The 19,525-nt window shown below is 39.7% G+C and overlaps 2 protein-coding genes across 2 annotated transcripts; one reads left to right on the plus strand and one right to left on the minus strand.

The window, feature by feature from the left end:
• The first annotated feature begins 6,500 nt into the window (after nucleotides 1-6,500).
• Nucleotides 6,501-9,080, plus strand: LOC133290910 (serine/threonine-protein kinase BSK1-like). Its single transcript, XM_061489060.1, has 5 exons — nucleotides 6,501-6,611; nucleotides 6,722-6,910; nucleotides 7,679-7,843; nucleotides 7,919-8,032; nucleotides 8,621-9,080. The coding sequence occupies exons 1-5, from the start codon at nucleotides 6,501-6,503 to the stop codon at nucleotides 8,861-8,863; spliced, it is 822 nt and encodes a 273-aa protein (XP_061345044.1). The 3' UTR covers nucleotides 8,864-9,080.
• A 534-nt stretch (nucleotides 9,081-9,614) lies between these two features.
• Nucleotides 9,615-12,980, minus strand: LOC133290909 (ATP-dependent zinc metalloprotease FTSH, chloroplastic). The gene is made up of 5 exons (XM_061489058.1): nucleotides 11,501-12,980; nucleotides 10,709-10,955; nucleotides 10,428-10,611; nucleotides 10,039-10,210; nucleotides 9,615-9,943 (listed from the first exon to the last, which is right to left on the minus strand). The coding sequence occupies exons 1-5, from the start codon at nucleotides 12,806-12,808 to the stop codon at nucleotides 9,722-9,724; spliced, it is 2,133 nt and encodes a 710-aa protein (XP_061345042.1). The 5' UTR covers nucleotides 12,809-12,980; the 3' UTR covers nucleotides 9,615-9,721.
• Between the last annotated feature and the right edge of the window lie 6,545 nt (nucleotides 12,981-19,525).

Below are 19,525 nucleotides of genomic sequence, written 5' to 3' on the forward strand. Positions count from 1 at the left end.
TTGGTGTAGAAATAACTTTAACTGTCAATCGAGCCTGACAGCTCGTTTTCTACTTCGAGCGTCGGGCCTAGAACCTAGCTGTAGTAGATCTTCAACTTATCCGCGTTCCAAGTCCTTTTTACTGGTTTTTTGGAGATAGTTTCCAAGGTGTAGGCTCCCTTTCCTAGATCATTCTTGATCCTATAGGGGCCTTCCCAGTTTGCGGCAAGCTTTCCATCTTTCGCATTCTTGTTGCCTATGTCGGCTCTACGCAGTACCAAGTCGCCACCCTGAAACGACCGAGGTCTGACCTTTTTGTTGAACCTGGCCGTTATCAAACGCTTGGCCATCATGTTTTTGTATCTGGCGTTCTCCCTGCACTCGTCCAGCAGGTCGAGTTCTACAAGGAGTGCTTCCTTGTTTTGGCTTTCGGTTCCTTGCAGCCTCTGGTTCGTCCTCCAGGATGGCTCGCCGATTTCCACCGGGATCATAGCCTCGCACCCATATGTTAGCACTCGTCCTGTAACCCCATAGGACGAGGTGTAGCTGCTGAACCCAATTGCCTTTGGCCTGAAAAAGCCTCTTCTTCAGCCCATTGATGATCACCTTGTTGGTAGACTCGGCCTGTCCATTAGTTTGAGGGTGTTCGACTGATGCAAACCGGTGTGTGATTTTGAGGTCGGTCATCAACTCTTGGAACTTTTTGTCAGCAAACTGCGTTCCGTTGTCTGTTATTATCTCGGCAGGAAGCCCAAATCGGCTTATTAGGTTTCTCTGAAAGAATCTCCGTATCCTTGCCGAGGTAATGGTGGTGAGGGGTTCGGCCTCGATCCACTTGGTGAAGTAGTCGACAGCTACTATCAGCCACTTGAGTTGACCCTCCGCTGCAGTGAAGGGTCCCAGTAGGTCCATCCCCCATTTGAAGAACGGCCACGGAGCCGTGATACTTTGCAGCTCTTCTGGGGGAGCACGGAGGATCAGCGCGTGCTTCTGACATTGTTCGCACTTTTTGACGTGCTCCTTCGCGTCTGCCTCCATAGTTGGCCAATAGTATCCTGCCCTCAGTGCCTTTCTGGCCAGGGCTTTTCCTCCCATGTGATGCCCGTTTATGCCCTCGTGAATCTCGGCCAGCACGTATTCGACCTCGCTCCTGCCTAGGCACTTCAGCATGGGCGTGTAAAAACCCTTCTTGTAGAGTTGCCCTTCTATTATGGTGAAGCAGGCCGCATTCCTCACGAGTTTTCTGGCCTCTTGCGTTTCGTCTGGCTGGATTCCTTTTTCCAGGTAGGCCACTATGGGTCCTCTCCAATCCTCAGTCTCGGTAATCACTATCACACACGTCGGCTCCAAAATGCTCTGCTGTATCACGGTGCGATGATTTCCTGGGCCCTTTGAGCTGGCAAGTTTGGATAAGATGTCGGCCCGATTGTTTTCGTTCCGAGGTATGTATTGAATTATCACCTCGTCAAAATCGGCTAGCAGTTCCCTGACCTGGTGGAGATACTTCATCATGAGAGGACCCTTGGCTTGATATTTTCCCTCAACTTGTGAGGTAATCAGCTGCGAATCACTCATTATTTTGATTTTTCTGGCTCCATGCTCTCTTGCTTGTATGATTCCGGCAATAAATGCCTCGTATTCAGCCTGGTTATTAGAAGTCGGGAAGGCCAGGTGAAGTGAATGCTCGATGGACACTCCTTCCGGGGTCTCAATGATTACCCCGACTCCGCTTCCTTTGGAGTTGGACGACCCATCCACGTGTATTGTCCAGAAATCATCATTTCCTTTTTCCTTTTCATTGGATGGGGTTAGCTCCAGGATGAAGTCGGCCAGCGCTTGGGACTTTATCGCCTGCCTGGGCTCATATGCAATGTCGAACTCTGAGAGTTCGACTGCCCAGTTTATCATTCTGCCAGCGAGGTCCGGTTTGTGGAGGACTTGCCTGATGGGCTGATTCGTACGCACAATAACTCGGTGACTCTGAAAGTAAGGTCGGAGCCTCCTCGTCGTGGTAAGTAGTGCGAATGCGACTTTCTCGAGCTTCTGGTAACGAAGCTCGGGCCCTTGCAAGGCCCGACCCACAAAGTAGATCGGCTGCTGTGATTTGTCATTTTCTCGTACCAAGGCGGCACTGACGGCCTCTTCCCCGACTGATAAGTATAAGATCAGCGTTTCCCCAGGTTCTGGTTTGGTCAGTACGGGAGGAGTGGCCAGGCAACTTTTAATATTTTCGAATGCGTTCTTGCATTCTTCTCCCCATCCGAATTCGGCTTCCTTTTTGAGAAGCTTGAAGAAAGGCAAAGCCTTTTCCGCCGATTTGGGCAAGAATCTGGTTAGGGCCGCAAGGCGTCTAGTGAGCTGTTGAATTTCTTTTTTACTTTTGGGCTGCTTCATTTCGAGCACGGTCCTACACTTGTCGGGGTTCACTTCTATTCCCCGGTTGGTAAGCATGAAGCCCAGGAACTTTCTAGCTGGTACCCCAAAAGCGCATTTCGCCGGGTTCAGCCTGATCCTGTGAGCTCTCAGCTGCTCAAAAGTTTCCCTGAGGTCGTTTATATGTGCAGACATTTGCAACGACTTAACTATAATGTCGTCGATGTATACCTCAAGGTTTCTTCCGATCTGCCCTTGAAAAACGCGGTTCATCATCCGCTGATATGTCGCCCCTGCATTTTTGAGACCGAAAGGCATGACTTTGTAACAAAAGTTGCCCTTCTCGGTGATGAAGGCGGTTTTCTCATTGTCCTCGGGGTGTAGCGGAATTTGGTTGTACCCTGAGTACGCGTCCATAAACGATAACAGCTGAAATCCTGACGAATTGTCAACTAACTGGTCAATGCTCGGCATGGGGTATGAGTCTTTTGGGCAGACCTTATTGAGGTCGGTATAGTCCACACATATCCTCCATTTCCCACTTGGCTTTTTTACCATTACTACGTTGGACAACCAGGTGGTATACTGTATTTCCCTCACGAATGCGGCTGCCAACAGCTCGTCGACGTGCTCATTTAATGCCTGACGTCGGTCTGTCCCTATCTTCCTCTTCTTTTGGGATACTGGCCGTGAACCGGGGTACATGGAGAGCTTGTGGCAGCAGAAGGTTGGATCAATTGCAGGTATTTCTGAAGCTTTCCACGCAAAAACGTCTCGGTTTTCTTTTAACAAAGAAACCAGCTCCTCTTTGAATTCCGTGCTTAGGTCTTTTCCCACCTTGGTGCGTCCTTCGCCGTCTTCTGAAATGTCGGCATCCTCCAATTCTCCTTGGGGTTCAGGACGAGGTGCCAAGAGCTCCTCCCTTACATCGAGCTCAACCAAGTTGACCTCTCTTCCGCACGTCTTCAGTGATTGGCCTTTGGTTCCTCCTTCTTTAAGCCGAGTTGGAGATGATGGATTTCCATGATGGACTCGTAGAGTCTCGTAGTAGCACTTTCTTGACTCTTCTTGATCGCCTCTTATGGTGACGACCTCGTTGTTCATCCCAGGCATTTTCAATGCTTGGTGTTTGGTGGAGATCAGCATATCCCATTCATGAATTGTGGGCCGACCTATAATTACGTTGTAGGAAGACGAGGTGTCCACTACAACGAAACGAACCCTACCAGATCGGAACGAATCCTTCGTGCCCAAGGTCAGTTTTAGGTCGATGTAGCCTTTTGGAGGGGACGCCGCTCCATTAAACCCGACCAGCTCAGTGATACATGGCTTCAAGTCCTTCTCGTCCAAGTTCATCCTCTGGAAAGCGTCCCAGAGAATGATGTCAGCTGAACTTCCGTGGTCAATAAAAATTCTTTTGACTCGGCAGTTGACTAGTACTCCGGTGATCACCAATCCGTCAGTGTGTCCGGGTACAACCCTCGCTAGTTCCTCCTGAGTGAAGAACAGTCTTGGGGGAGCCGGCTTGCCGTCCTTTTCTTTGAAAGTTGGCCTGTCCCTTACCGACATGACCTCTTTTAGGTATCTTCTCCGGGCGTTGGCCGAGTCTCCTCCTCCTCCTAGGGCTCCACTTATCACGTTGCATTCGAACTCGGCTTCAGGAAAAGCGTCGTCCTTTTCATCGACCTCTTTGCCTTTGGAAGGTCGGTCCTTTCTTTGGTCCTTTCGATCCTCTCTCTTTGGGCTTCGACTTCGACTTCGGCTTCGGCTACTTTGCTTGCGCTTATTATTTTTCTTGCCCTGTGTTCGGATGATATACTGCTTTAACTTTCCCTCCCTGACGTGTTTCTCAATTGCATCCCGGAGGTCCCAACAATCATCTGTGTAGTGACCGTTTTGGTCATGGAATGCGCAGTATTTGCTTTTATCTAACCCGAACTTGGCTCTGAGAGGTCGAGGTCTCTCGACGTTGCGCCTTTCGGTATGTGCTACCTCTTTCCATATCTTAGATCTAGCCATGCTTAAGGGTGTATAGTCATCATATCTCCTCCTTGGTGACCGGTCTTCCGACCTTTTATCACGAGTGTCCTTTGCTTTTTTGGATCCCTTCTGATCCCGATCTTTGTTGTTTTTCCTACTCGGGCTCCGACGAATAGGGCTTCGTCCTCGTGATTCGACATAAACCTTTTGCATGTCCTCCACGTCAATGTATTTGTCCGACCTTCTCCTGAACCCCTCCAGATCGTTCACCGGGTTCTTATAGATGGATCTCGCCAATGGGGAATCGCCATCCAATCCCGAGATGATTAAGTGGAGGTGCACTGCTTCAGTTAACCCGCGTACCTTGAGGGCGGCATCCTTGAATCGGTCGAGGTACTTCCTCGGCGATTCGTTCTCCTTCTGCCGGATTCTTCCTAAAGCATAGGCTGGCATCGGATGCACCCTGCTTGTTGCAAAGTTAAGTCGGAAGGTCCGAGCTAGGTCCTCAAACGAGTCGATTGAGTTCCTAGGGAGCCTGGTTATCCAAGTCATCGCTTGGCAGTCAGCGTTGTCGCAAAGATCCTGGCCTTAATAGGTCCAGTGATCCCGTTGAATAGCATCTCGGTTTTAAAAGCCTCTAAATGGGCTTCTGGGTCCTGACTTCCGTCGTATGGAGGTATCCTGGTGCCTTTGAATCTCGGCGGAATGACCAAGTTCATGAGCCTCTCCGTGAATGGGCTATCATTAGCCTCTTCATCCTCCAGATAATTTTCGTCCTGGTTGTCGTTCGGCCCACCACCATTTCGGTTGTTACCGAGGTTAAGGTTCTGCCCATTCTGGGCGTGCCCTTCGAGTGGGGCCGCGTTCAGTTGCCGCGGTCCTCCATCGCCAGCATTGTCGGGCCTTCTAGGTCGTTCTCCAACATTTTGATGCCGGAGGTCTTCAGCGTTCTGATGCTGGGTGCCTTCGGCGTTCTGAAGTACGACGTTCTGAAGTACGCCTTCCGCATGTTGTTGGGGAGGTCGGTTGTTTGCGACCCCTCCGGTTCCCCTAGTCTGGCCTTCCGCGTTCAAAGTCCTCAGTTCAGCCTCCACCGTCGCCATCCTTTGTGCATCCATGCGCTGCTGGGTCAGAAATCTGTTTTCCATCTCTTGCAACCTTTGAAGGATTGCTCCCATGGCCATGTTTGTCACATTTGGTGGCTCACTGTGTGGAGGCTGACGAACTGCCGCAACTGTTGCGTTCAGCTGGGGTCTGGGAGTCGGTCCTTGTGTGCCGACCTCGCCGACCTGTACCTCAACCAGCACCGGGTCTGGTTCCAATTGGGGCTGTTCCGACGCAGGTTGGTGTTGAGGCCTGCCATAAATGAGACTGTGGTTGACGCGGAGGCATTTGGGATGTTCCCGACGTCGAACGTGTGTTCGTCATCGTGGGGTGGGAGTCGAAATTTACGGTTTCCCACAGACGGCGCCAATGTTCAGTCCTGGATAGACCGTATTGCTATACCGTAAGGTATGCGCTCAGAGATAGTGTATATCAAGTGTATACTAGGCTTACAGCCGAAGTCCCAATCACTGCGCACAAGCAATAGGCTTATAGCCAAGGGGTGGGTGTGTGCACAGTGTGGGCAGAAGTAATAAATGAGTTCTGAAATGTTACCTGGGGTTCTTAGGCTCTTATTTATAGGATTACCTTCCCAGGATTGTGCCTCTGAAATCCCCCCATTGTAGCTGGATTCCCTCTTTCTGTTGGGGTGTGATCCTTATCTCATATCCTTTTAATTGTTTGAGGTTGTTGAGATGTAACTGATTCAATATCCCTCTGGATATTTTACTAGGTAGTTGGGATATGATATTCATATCCATAACATATCCAATTCACGAATTGCTGTTGGAGAATAGCTTTTGGTGTTTTATATGAAATCTGGACTGCCATGAGTTAAATCCTTGTCAGTTGCCACTCCCATTCTTCATTAATCAAATTAAAATTTCAGCAAAATGTAAATGTGGATATATGCACTTCAATCCCAGAGAGCTTTTTCATGTGGGGGCATGGATAAAAACTATTCATGGGCCTAGTTGATTTGGTTCTTGACGACATCAATATCAACAACACCTTTAATTCAAATTAATTGACGACATGGATATTATAAATAATAAAAGAAAACAATGCATTGTGATTTTAACAGTTTATTTTCTCATGGCAAAAGCACACAAGCTGCTAAGTTATCAGCCGTAAATGTTAGGAGTAGAAGAGAAATTTCTGCTGGGAAAATTAACGTGACAATTGTTTCGTTCTACACACTTTATTCTTGTAATTATTGCATTACCCTTTACATAATGTTCATTTTCTATATAATTTAGCATAGTATTATTCTTTGTCTATACAGGCTCTTGACATGATAAGGGGGAAAAATATTCGGCTCCTAATCGATTCACATTTGGAGGGGAAATTTTCAACGGAAGAGGCAACTGTGGTTTTTGATCTTGCCTCACAATGTTTGCAGTATGAACCTCGGGAGCGGCCCAAGACCAAGGACCTTGTTACAACACTTTCTGCACTGCCAACTAAACCCGATGTGAGTTTTTTTTTTTTTTTTTACCTAAAACTTTGTTTTCTCCCTCGTAATCGTTTGTAAAGTATATCTGTTGCAAAACAATCTGATGCCCTGTATCCATGTTATTAAAACTCGGATTGGTGATTGACTCGGTTGAGATACTGGGTTAATGGATCATTGATTCTATTGGTGGATCATCGGTTTAACTGCGTAAACTGAAATAATAAATAATATGTAATAAATCAAATAAAAGAAGCAAAATATCTAATATGATGTGTTGACTTAGTGGTTAGTCTCCCATACTTCGTATTATAGTTCCCGTGTTCAACTCCCATCTTTGCCAATGAGACAACCGGTACCAATTTAACATTGGTTGAACCCGATTTTAGGGCAGTTCCCCGATTCTTATCCGGGTTGGTTGCATGACCGACCGGTTGGTTATGCCATTGCATGCTCATAAATTATGCCTCCCCCGGGCCTATGTTTGTTCTGTAGAATATATTGATAGCTAGAGTAATGCTACTGACGCAACCAAAAGTAGATGCAAAAACAGAACCCTCCGCATGCCAATAGATCACGTTATTAGGACATGGATTTGACACATTATTGAGATGCTATGGATCTGCTCAGTGGGTGCGTTCTTTGTGTGTGAGCAGCATTTTTCTAGTAGATATCTTTAGGTTACTGCAAGAATGGAAAATGGGCTTTGACCTATTTAAAATATAATTACAACTAATTAGAAACTGGCAGGGATTTTGGGCTAATAATTATGGTCTCTTTTGCTGCCAGGTTCCATCATATGTTATGCTTGGAATTCCGAAGCATGAGGAAGCACTTCCTATCCTACATCATCCTCTATCTCGAATGGGTGATGCTTGTTCTCGTACGGACCTTACAGCTATTCATCAGATTTTGTTGATGACAAACTACAGAGATGATGAAGGGAGTAATGAGGTACATGAAGAGATTGGAGTTCTCTAATGTTAATATTACGAATGTTACACTAAGTATGTCTTCGTACACGTTTAGATATCTTTCCAAGAGTGGACTCAGCAAACGAGGGATATGTTGGAGGCAAGAAAGCGTGGTGACTTGGCATTTCGTGACAAGGATTTTAAAACTTCAATTGAGTGTTACTCCCAGGTATGTACTCTGTACATCAAAAACTTTTGTTCAAGCAGCATGCTATCATAACCAATAGGACCCTTGGCAAAGTAGTTCGAGTTGTGGGCACGTGGAATAAGTCCTGTGTTATTTATCATGTCCAGGTCATGTGAGACAATTTTAACGATTCATGGTCAAATCAACATTTATCTATTTGTCACTTTCTATTCCAACATTTTTTTTCTTTCATCTCTTATCATTATTGATTTGTCTATGAATAATTAAGATTGTCTCACATCATATAGTTATGTTAAATACCACACGAGAAAATTTATTCCAACTAGAGGTCATAGTTTTGGAGTCATTAAATCAACCTCTTGCAAATACAAGGCAGCCTCCAACAGTGTCCGACTCTTCCCTAGACCCACACACATAGTAAAAGCTTTATAGCATAAGCCTGCCCTTTTAAGCATCCTAGCTTATTCATACCATCAGGAGAGACTCTACGTCAATGTGTCTTTTTAAGAAAGATTTAATATTTTAAAATTCAAAGGCAGGAAAAAAAGATAGCAGAAAAGCATTTTGGTGTACTTGCTCGTATCGTATTAATTTCATTTATCTATGCAGTTCATTGATGTTGGAACCATGGTTTCCCCTACTGTCTATGTAAGGAAAAGTCTTTGCCATCTATTCTGTGATCAACCAGATGCTGCTCTCAGAGATGCAATGCAAGCTCAATGTGCCTATCCTGACTGGTCCACAGCATTTTACATGCAGGCTGTTGCTCTTTCCAAATTAAACATGAATAAGGATGCAGCTGATATGTTGAATGAGGCTGCTGCTCTCGAAGAGAGAAAAGGCAACGACTAGGGAAAGGACCTTAGGTTCATAACCTTTTGTTTTTTAGCAACAGATCTTTGTATACATGAAGTTGGAAATGGCTACATTTAAAGATGTATCACAGAGGGAGGAAGAATCATACTTCTTTTTGCATAAGCTGTTGAGCTAACTTTACCTCCTGAATTTGATAAAATATTTAATTCATTCTTATAGTGTGCATGTCTTTGCGTATCTTATAGTACAAACATGATTCTGTGACCAAGTATATCATTCTAAAAGATACAGGTGACCAGAGACGCCATGCTTGTTTGTTACGAGGGGAGGGACGATAACTTCCTTTCCCGCCAAAACTTGAAACCGCGATTTCTTTGATGAAAGAAATGGAATGAAATTGGTAATTATTTATAGTCAACTTGGGCCACGGCTTAATGGGAAGAAGTAAGAAGCCACCAATTTGTATTCCCTTTTCCCTTGTGTTAGCTAGCGCAACACAGAGATGAGTATGGAAAAAAAATACATACCAGTACCACATTCAGAAAGGGTCGGTGCCTTTGTGGGTACTGGCGGTCAAACGTTGGAACTGGAATTTTGTCAATAAAATTACCAAACCCTCTACAAAAAAAAATCATATTTAAATTTCTCCTCTAAATTTAATGCTTTCGTTTCGATACTGCTTTCTTATTTAATTTTGCGTATATAGACATTAAACCTCATCCTATCTTTGTATACTAGAAGTTGGAAATGGATTCTATTTAAAGGGAGGGAGGAAGAATCATATCGTGCTAACTTTATCTCCTGAATTTGATAAAATATTTAATTGATTCTTACAATGTATATGTCTCTGCGTATCTTATAGTACATACATGATTCTGTGGATTAAGTGTACCATTATGCAACATATAATTCGGCTTTTCCATCAATGAATAGACTCATGAATTCTTCACCATCCACAGTTTCTTTCTCTATGAGAAGTTGTGCAAGCTTGTGAAGGATGTCAATGTGAGTTCTGACGATTTCCGTAGCCCTAGCATAGGCTTTCTCTACCAGTTCCCTTACTTCTGCATCCACTACATCAGCAGTTGCCATGGAGTAATCTTTTTGCGTTGACATCTGCAATCACAATTATTTGAAATGGTGAGGCATTCATTGGTGTCCAAGAGTAGTAATGTTTACTGCGTCAAACAATGGCATCAACCTATGTTTACCTGTTGACCCAAGAATGGATTTCCGCCAGGTCCACCAATGGCAACTTGTCCAATTTTTTTGCTGAACCCAAATCTCTCAACCATTTGCCTTGCCACTCTAGAAACTTGCATAAAGTCATTTGAAGCTCCGGTGGTCACATTTTCCCGGCCAAAAATAACCTCTTCAGCTACCCTGCTTTGCCATATAGAGAAGGAATTGGTCACATAATATTCGAAGCTAAAAACTGTTCCACTTCACATCTACAAGACAATAACCACGTCCCTTAAAAGTATACAACAAAAGTAGCCAATAATAACAACAGTTCTTATACAGATCCCTCAGAGTGACATGCAAATATCAAAATCCAAAATCAAATAAGGTGATGTGTATGTTTCCATGGTCCACTAACCTTCCACCAAGAGCAACTGCCATCTGATTTTCCAAGTAACTTCTACTGTACAATCCAGACTCAAGCCTCTCTTCACTGGGAGCAAAAAATGTGAGACCCCCAGCTTGGCCACGAGGAATAATGGATATTTTGGCTACAGGGTCATATTCAGGCATTAAAGCACCTACTAGAGCATGGCCAGCCTCTGAAAATTAATAAGGAAAAATAAAAAGTGAGAAGACCCAAAAATGAACGAACACCTAAGAAACTTGGCTATTTAACATACAAAAATACATACATACCATGATAGGCTACTAATTTCTTCTTCTCATCCGAGACCACAGCATTTTTCTTTTCTGGTCCAGCAATGATCCTTTCAAGCGCATCAGATATCTCATCTTTACTTATTTCCTTGAGGTCACGCCTGGCTGCAAGAATAGCTGCTTCATTCATCAAATTCTGCAGATCAGCCCCTGTAAATCCCGGGGTTCTCCTGGCAATTTTTTCAAAGTCAACATCCTTTGCAAGTGCCTTTCCTCTAGAATGCACCTGACAGATAGGAAGACTTGATTATTAAGATACCAAAAGAAAATAAAAAATACATGTAACACAATCAAGGTTATTCATTGCAATAATATTTACTAAAGACTGCACTTAATGTTCGAAAGATCCCAATGCCATCTATCTATTACAGACCAGTCCCTGAATCCCACCCATCCTATGCTTTATTTATTGATGTAAGACAAAACAGCAACTTCAGCCTTACTCAAGCATTCTCGGTCATATGACCGGGATTCATCATGATTTGCTGCATTAACAACAATTATATAAGACCCTCTCATATGCACAGGCAAAGTGTTGAACATCATATGCCTAAAACACACTTCAAAAGCTAACCTTTCACCCTCTTTCCCACAAAGAACACTCGTATACTTATGTCCTATAAATGTACTTATACACCATATCATTGTCAACCTATAGTTGGTTTGCACATTTGGACTCAGTTAATACACCCTAGAACATTATCAAATGAAAATTTCAATATTGCAAGAAAAGCATTCAGAAAGAGATTGAGTTATATTAAAAACACTGACCTGAAGGATTTTAACTCTGCCGGCAACATCAGGTCTGTCTACGGTGACTTGCCTATCAAACCGGCCAGGCCTTAACAATGCTGAATCAAGAACGTCCGGTCTATTAGTTGCAGCCAAAACAATGACACCCGAATTACCAGAAAACCCATCCATCTCCGTCAAAAGCTGATTAATAGTTTGTTCCCTCTCATCATTCCCACCTCCGAGTCCTGCCCCTCTCTGCCTCCCAACGGCATCAATTTCATCAATAAAAACAATGCACGGCGCCTTCGACTTTGCCTTCTCAAACAAATCCCTCACCCTTGAAGCACCAACACCCACAAACAATTCCACGAATTCTGAAGCCGCGCACGAAAAGAATGGCACACCAGCTTCACCTGCCACTGCTCTTGCCAAAAGGGTCTTCCCAGTACCCGGTGGCCCCACCAGAAGACACCCTTTTGGAATCTTCGCACCCAGTGCTGTGTACTTATCCGGGTTCTTCAGGAAATCAACCACCTCCTGCAATTCAAGCTTCGCTTGGTCAGCTCCGGCCACGTCACCGAAGGTCACACCGGTTTCCGGTACTTCTTGAAACTTGGACTTTGATCGCCCGAAATCCATGGGCCCTCCAAGCCCACCTGGCCCACCAGGCCCGCCTTGGGATCTGCGGAACAGCAAGAACAAACCTGCGAATGCGAGGAACGGGAATAGCAAGTTCCCGATGAAATTAAACAAGCCATTACCGGAATCACCTTCTGAGACGGAAATGTCGACGCCGTTCATGGCCAGAATGTCGATGAGGTCAGGGTCATTGGGCACGATGACAGAGGCTCGGCGACCATCAACGGCGGTGAGTTGAAGGGTAGAACCTTCTTTGCTGAACCTAACTCTCTCGACCTTACCCTTCTTGACGGCATTCAAGAACTCACCGTAACGCCACTGGCCACCTTCGGGGAGGTCAGAAGTGGTCTGGGTTTGTGGGTTGGGTGCTGTGAGGAGAAGATTCTGAGAGAAAGGAGAGGAATTTGAGGGGTTCAGTTTGTTTTGTTGAGCTTCAATTACGGGTGGAAGGGTAACGTTATCTGCAGCAAGAGCTTGATGGGTCACACTAAGATTCACAGAGGAGAAGATAAGAGCAGCTAAAGCAGCCTGTGAACATGTATCATTATAATTATTATTAGGCTTCTGAGAGTTTAAAAAAAACCTTCCCTTGAAAAATAACGGTAACGGAACGGATGGTTTGGTTGTTTTGGGGGTTGGGGGCGATAGTAAAAACTTCCGTCCGAGGAAGTTTGAAGAAAACAAAGCGTTGGGTGCGATGGCCATGATAGTTAGGTCTTATGGTTATGGTCTCTCTCTCTCTCTCTCTCTCTCTCGAATTAGAATGTTGGAATTTCAGAAAGTAAGCTGCTGCTGCTGCACCACGGAGGTTTTAATAAAAAAAAAATGCCCAAAGAAATCTAAGGGCAACGACTGCTCCACGGTTACACTGATCGAGTGATGTAAACATGATTAATCATATCTACACATTCAAGATTTTGTCTAGTGTGAAATCAAGTTTTGACTTGGATTTCATTTTAGAAGCAGAGGCAGGAGCCATAAATTTGGGTGGTGCTTATATCGCATATACGTGGCCTGCACTCGATCCGTTTATTTACCGCCAGCTCTATTTTAATAAGAAAAAAAAGAAATTGGCGCGATTACAAATAAAGCCCAAATAGCCCATTGCGTTAAGGTTACTATACTACTACAGTTGAGCCTATTATAAAGATGAAGGGCAAATCCACAAGGATCAGAGAGTTGGAATAGAGTATTTTCTACAAACCCTCCTCAAGCCTGTTTGGATTTTACTATCACTTTTTTAAAAAAGTATTTCTTAAGGTTTGTTTGAATGACTTTTTTTCTTCTGAAAATTGCTTTTTAAGAGAAAAAATATTTTTTACTCTAAGCTCATTTGAATATCTATTTTTTTTTTAAAAACAGAATTCATAAAAATAAATAAAAAATCTAATTTTTCTAGAAACTAAAAATTTTAGCTTCTAAAAAAAACATAACTCAAAAATCAAATATATTTTTCAAAATTTAAATAACTTTAACTTTTGTATAAAATATTTCTAAAATAAGCAAGGTACAAAAGTTGCTTTTTTTTAAAGGCCAGATAAACGGGCTCTAAAGTTTCCTGAAATTATAAATTATTTTAATATAAAATATGATAATCTAAATACACACTTTCTTAGTTTCTTATCTCAATTAATGAATTAGGAGTACACTTGAACTTGGAAGGGTGAGATGTCTTGGGAAATATCGGTTTCCTCAAGCTCGGCTAAACAGCCTTTTCGCGGAAGTCAATCAGCAAGATCTTGATCTCGGATCTCGGCAATACCTCGGCCTGAACTTCACCAGGTCGGGCAGCGCAGCGGAAAATCAAAACGAAAAACAGGAGAGAGAGAGAGAGAACACAAACAGATTTTAACGTGGGAAAACATTCTCCAATGAAGAAGTAAAAATCGTCGGGACCTAGTCCAGATCAAAAATTCACTATGAAAATAATGGTTACAAAGAATCAAGACTCATCAATTTGGTGGTTAACATAACCTCTCCAACAATGGCAATAGTCAAACTCCCTTAGAAATGTTTTACTCAAACTCTCTCTAAAGATCTCTCAAATACAAAGGCATAAAGCTTTGCTCAAACAATTTTCTCTCAAATTTTTAATTTCTCAATCTGTCTGCTAACCTAGCATCCACCCATAACTAATGAATATATAGAGGATGTGAAATCTAGGATTAGGATTTTCGGAAACCCCTCAATGGACTTGGGCTTAGCATTGAAGGAAGAAGCTCAATAAGATGTGTCTGTGAAACAACTTGGCCTGCGAGTGATGGAGGATATCAAAATCATAATTTATCAAGGAAACGCTAATAGGCAAGCTGGAAGAATGGAAAGAAAATTTTCTCCTATTAACTTAGGGAAATCATTTTCTTATGTTGTTGGAGATTGCTTTCTTATGTTGTGTGGCATTGAAATTTGTGCTATTTTCTTTTTATTTTTAATTTTTTTAACAAGTAGTGGGACCTACCACTTGTTGTCTCTATAACATGAGAGATGTTATCTCATGTGACATGAGAAAAATGAAACCCATTAGCTTATTATAGCTCGTAGTCATTTGAAATTTGAATACATGACCAATTGTTGAAAAAAAAAATACATATTGCAATGGGTACTAAATAAGACGTTAAGGACCTTCCATGGGAATTTATGATCTTTTAATTCTTATATTATTCAACTTATTTTCTTATAAAAATATTTCAAATCATCCTTAAGCTTTATTATTAACTTTGGAAAGCAATAAGCAGTTGAATCGCAGATTTGGATAATGTTGTTAACTTTTGTGTTTGGAATTCTCTCGTAACTTTATGTTGAGTGTTGTTAACATATAAAGGTTCATAATGAATATTATATGATAATATTATGTATTATTAAATTTTATAAGGCATACATTTTTTATAATTTTATGTTCTATTTTAAATGGTTAATATGATATTAAATACAAGGTTGACCATAAAGCTCAGTCTAAAGTTAACATCGCTCTTCTGCTAACCGGATTTTATATGATCATTGGAAACATCTGCCAATCACACTTCCTCTGCCACCCAAATTATTGTTCTGATGCAAATTAATAGCAACAGGGATATCTCCAACTTGGTTAGAAAGGGATTTTCGTTAGAATCTAAGATTAGAAGAATTTTTGTAAATTAATTAGTGTATGTTTTTATATGTAGTGCGTGTTGTCTAATAATTTTCGTCAAAATTTTTTAGTGGACGAAGTTATGCCAACAACTTATAACAATGACAGATGTTGAAGGGAAGGGGCCACCTTTCTTCTTTATTTACTCGAGTGCATACTTGCTTACAAAACAATTGGTTACATAAATAAATAGGATTGATCTAGGTAATTTGCATGATATTATAGCTTTAAATCTCAATTCATTATTGTATCCAAAAAAAAAAAAAAAAAAAAATACTTACAACGTAGGATTTACTCAAAAAAAAAAATCTAAATAATCCAATTTATAAAATCAACGTGGGTTAATTAAATACTAAAAATATCAATTTAATTTATATATTAAATTATGTTATATTATTTTTAGAGCGCCTTAATTCTTAATAAACTATCTTTTAAAAAACAATATGGGGACGGTTATATTTACCACCAGGTAAATTTACCACCCTTACAACCAATCTCTTAACCGTTAGATTAAAATTAAATCTAACGGTTCATAATTATCTCTTATAATTCTAATTTTTCTCTCTCATCCCCTCTCTTTAGGTTTGAGATCTACACACTTCTCTCTCTAAGTCTAGGAATCAACTCTCTCATCCTCTCTTTATTGTTATAGTGCTTTGATCTTCAATTCCAACAAAAACATGTTATATTATTTTGATATGCTCATATGTTATATTATTTTGAAATCGATACAATTAAGGTTTGGGAACAACACTGGAATTAAAATCGCACAACACTGGAATTAACAATCGATACAATTAATCCTCATATGTTATATCATTAGAAAATGTCTAAAGCGCACAACACTCGAATTAAAATCAGAGTTGTTACAGTGATTCGATATGGAAAGCGCACAACTGTGGAAGAGAGGATGAGAGGGGTGATTCCCAAACTTAAAAGAGAGTCAGAGAAGGGACGTGAAAGAAAAAATTAGGATTATAAGGGATAATTATGAACCGTTTTTAGATTTAATTTAATCTAACGGTTAGGAGATTGGTTGTAAAGATGGTAAACTTACCTGGTGGTAAGTATAACCGTTCCCAAATAATATATGGGTTTGGTGTTTGTCATTTTAAATGACATAAGTTATGTCATTTTAGGAGAGAGATAAATATAGAAAAACGGAAATCATGGGAGAGAGAAAGTGAGTGATTTTTTTTAATTTAAAATTTAAATAAAAAAATTATGTGTCTATCTCTCTCTTAAAATGACATAATGTTATGTCATTTAAAATTATAAACACTTTTCCCATAATATATATTTGGGCTTATCGTTTCTCAAGCTGCTTGAGATAATTTTATCTCCGGCTACTAAATCATAACCATACAAAGAATGATAAATGGTGATAAAGGAAGAGAGAGAAAAATAAAATCATAATCATTCAAAGGTGAATCAATTAATATAAGGAAATAAATAAATAAAACGACGTAATTTTGGGATGGCCGGAGATAAACTTATCTCAAACTGCTTGAGAAATGTTTTTCCATATATATATATAGCATATATATATATATATGGCTTATCGTTTCTCAAGCTGCTTGAGATAATCTTATCTCCGGCTACTAAATCATAACCGTACAAAGATGAATCAATGGTGATAAAGGAAGAGAGAGAAAAAGGGAATCATAACCATTCAAAGGTGAATCAATTAATATAAGGAAATAAATAAATAAAAGAGTAAACACCATTTTTGGTCCCTAACAAAAAACACGGTCTCCACTTTAGTCCCTTACAAAAATAAATTAGTCAGTTAGTCCCTAACAAATTCAAGACCCATTTTAGTCCTTTTGAGGGACTAATATGGGTCTTTTTTGAATTTATGAGGGACCACGATTTCAACTAAATGGTTCCACTTTGAATTTGTTAGGGACTAACTGACTAATTTATTTTTGTAAGGGACTAAACTGGGGACCGTGTTTTTTGTTAGGGACCAAAAATGGTATTTACTCTAAATAAAACGACGTAGTTTTGGAGTAGCCGGAGATAAACTTATCTCAAGCGGCTAGAGAAATATTTTTTCTATATATATCATGATTAACTTATTGTTTTTTTGTATCCAAAAAAAAAACTTATTGTCTTTTTGTATCCAAAAAAAAACTTATTGTCTTTTTAATTTTAAATTCAATTTTTTAAAATCTATACCCAATGTCTTTATGATTTTAAACATTTTCTTAAATATTTTCTAATATATTTTTTTAAATTTTAATCTAAATTCAAAAATATACCTACGATTAATATATGCACACGTTCACGTTGTATCTCATTCATTTCACACATGGTTTTTTTTTTTTTTTTTAAATACTCCACACATGGTTTTATTTCCTTATAACTATTAACATTAATCAGAACAGAACTATTAACATTAATGAATGAGGATTAGACTATCGTTGGTGATTGAACAATCGAGTGATCTTGCATGCATCGACATTAATACAGGATACGAGACACGACACGATACAACTGATATATTAATTCTAAAAAATGTAGATTTTGACACATTAGAATATATTTTGAAATTAAATAATATTTTTAATTTATGTAACGTATATTATATTTGATATTCAATAATTTAACAAAAAATAAAATTAAACTAATAATACCCATTAATTTTGCAAAGAAATATAAGATGTAAATATTTACTATTATATTTTCAAATTGAAGAATCTTTTATACACTTCAGTGAGATTTATTTAGTATCCATTTTTAATTTTTATTATATTAGTTTGATAAAAATTGATCAAATTTTTTTATGATATATAATAAAATTTTAAATATTATAGATGTTGGAATGTATCAGAGTATCGGATAAGATTAGGGGAGTGTCGAAAAATGTCATACACGATATTTTAAATATTTTGAAGTATCAGTAAAACAAAAATTCACTGAGACGAACATATATGCACAGGATAAATCATGGGTGGTACGGTGAGCAAGATAAAAAGTACCCAAACAAGTATGTTAATAATTCTTTTGTCTTCTGTCCATTTTTCCCACAAAACATATGATAATCACGTATGGCTATTAAAGCCATCTATATGTCCCTTATTATGAAAATTAAACTCATATTTATATTGAGAAAGGACAAGGAAGCAAAAGTGATGGCAAGAAAGTATTGTCAAGGAAATTAAAGAAAGTTTCAGGCAACTTTCGCAAAAGATGGTGCCCCCTCAAACATGCATGCAATTACAAAACTCAACTACCAGGAATCAATCTTGTCCTATTGGTGGTAAGCCATTAAAAAATGGGTGGTGCGCTTACCTTCAAAAGCCCTAAAGTTTTTGTGGGTTCCTCGAGCCTTCGTTGATTGTCGAGAAAAACTAAAATGGCCACATGTTTTTTGCACGGAAAGCAGATGGCCCAAAAAAGTAGGGATTATTGCAGGAAAAGCAATTTGAAAATAGATTATCTCGTAATAGAAAAGTGTGTGTCATTTTAAAGGATGTAAAATTATGTCATTTTAAGTTAGAAAAAGAGATAAATCATAGAGAATAGAGAGTGGACAAGAAAAAATAAAGGTGTGGGTCTCATGTCTTTGTAAGAGTGAAATGACATAAGTTGTGCCATTTAAAAGGATAAATATTTTTCCCTTTAAAAATATATAATATGATTATGTGAGAAAATCAAAATCATATAAAAATGAATCAAGGTTATAATTTTGTAATTATTTATTTTAATATTTTTTCTTTCTCTTCCTTAATCATTATTTATTTACCTTTGTATAATTATGATTCCTCACATGATTAAGTAATATTTTCTTTTAATATGAGATGAAACCCTTGAAGAAAAAAAAAAATTGTGTCATTTTAAAAGATGTAAAGTCATGTCATTTTAAGTGAGAGGAAGAGATAGATCATGAGAGAGAGTGGATAAAAAAAATAAAAGTGTGAATCCATTTCTTTGTAAAAATAAAATAACATAAGTTATATCATTTAAAAAAATAAACACTCTTCCACAAATAATCCCTACTTTTTTTAAGGGAGAAACAACTTGGAACAATCAAAGTTTGTGAGCCTTTGAAGAAAAATAGTAATAAAGATCAACGTGGTGCCATATAACGTTGCATATCTGATGTAAGTAATCTTATTTTGCTGCGCGCCATCTGTTATTCTTTAAGCCTCTGGGCTTTACATAAATTTAACATGCCTATAATTTTTTATCTGTAGACTCTCACGTTAAAAAACAAAATATGATGATATGAAAAATTATAATCATATAAAGATAAATTAATAATAATAAAAACATAAAGAGAAAAAAGT

The sequence above is a fragment of the Gastrolobium bilobum genome, unplaced genomic scaffold, assembly GCF_033153095.1.
Source record: "Gastrolobium bilobum isolate Gb01-03AN ecotype WA unplaced genomic scaffold, APGP_CSIRO_Gbil_v1 utg14855, whole genome shotgun sequence".
NCBI classification, from domain to species: Eukaryota; Viridiplantae; Streptophyta; class Magnoliopsida; order Fabales; family Fabaceae; genus Gastrolobium; species Gastrolobium bilobum.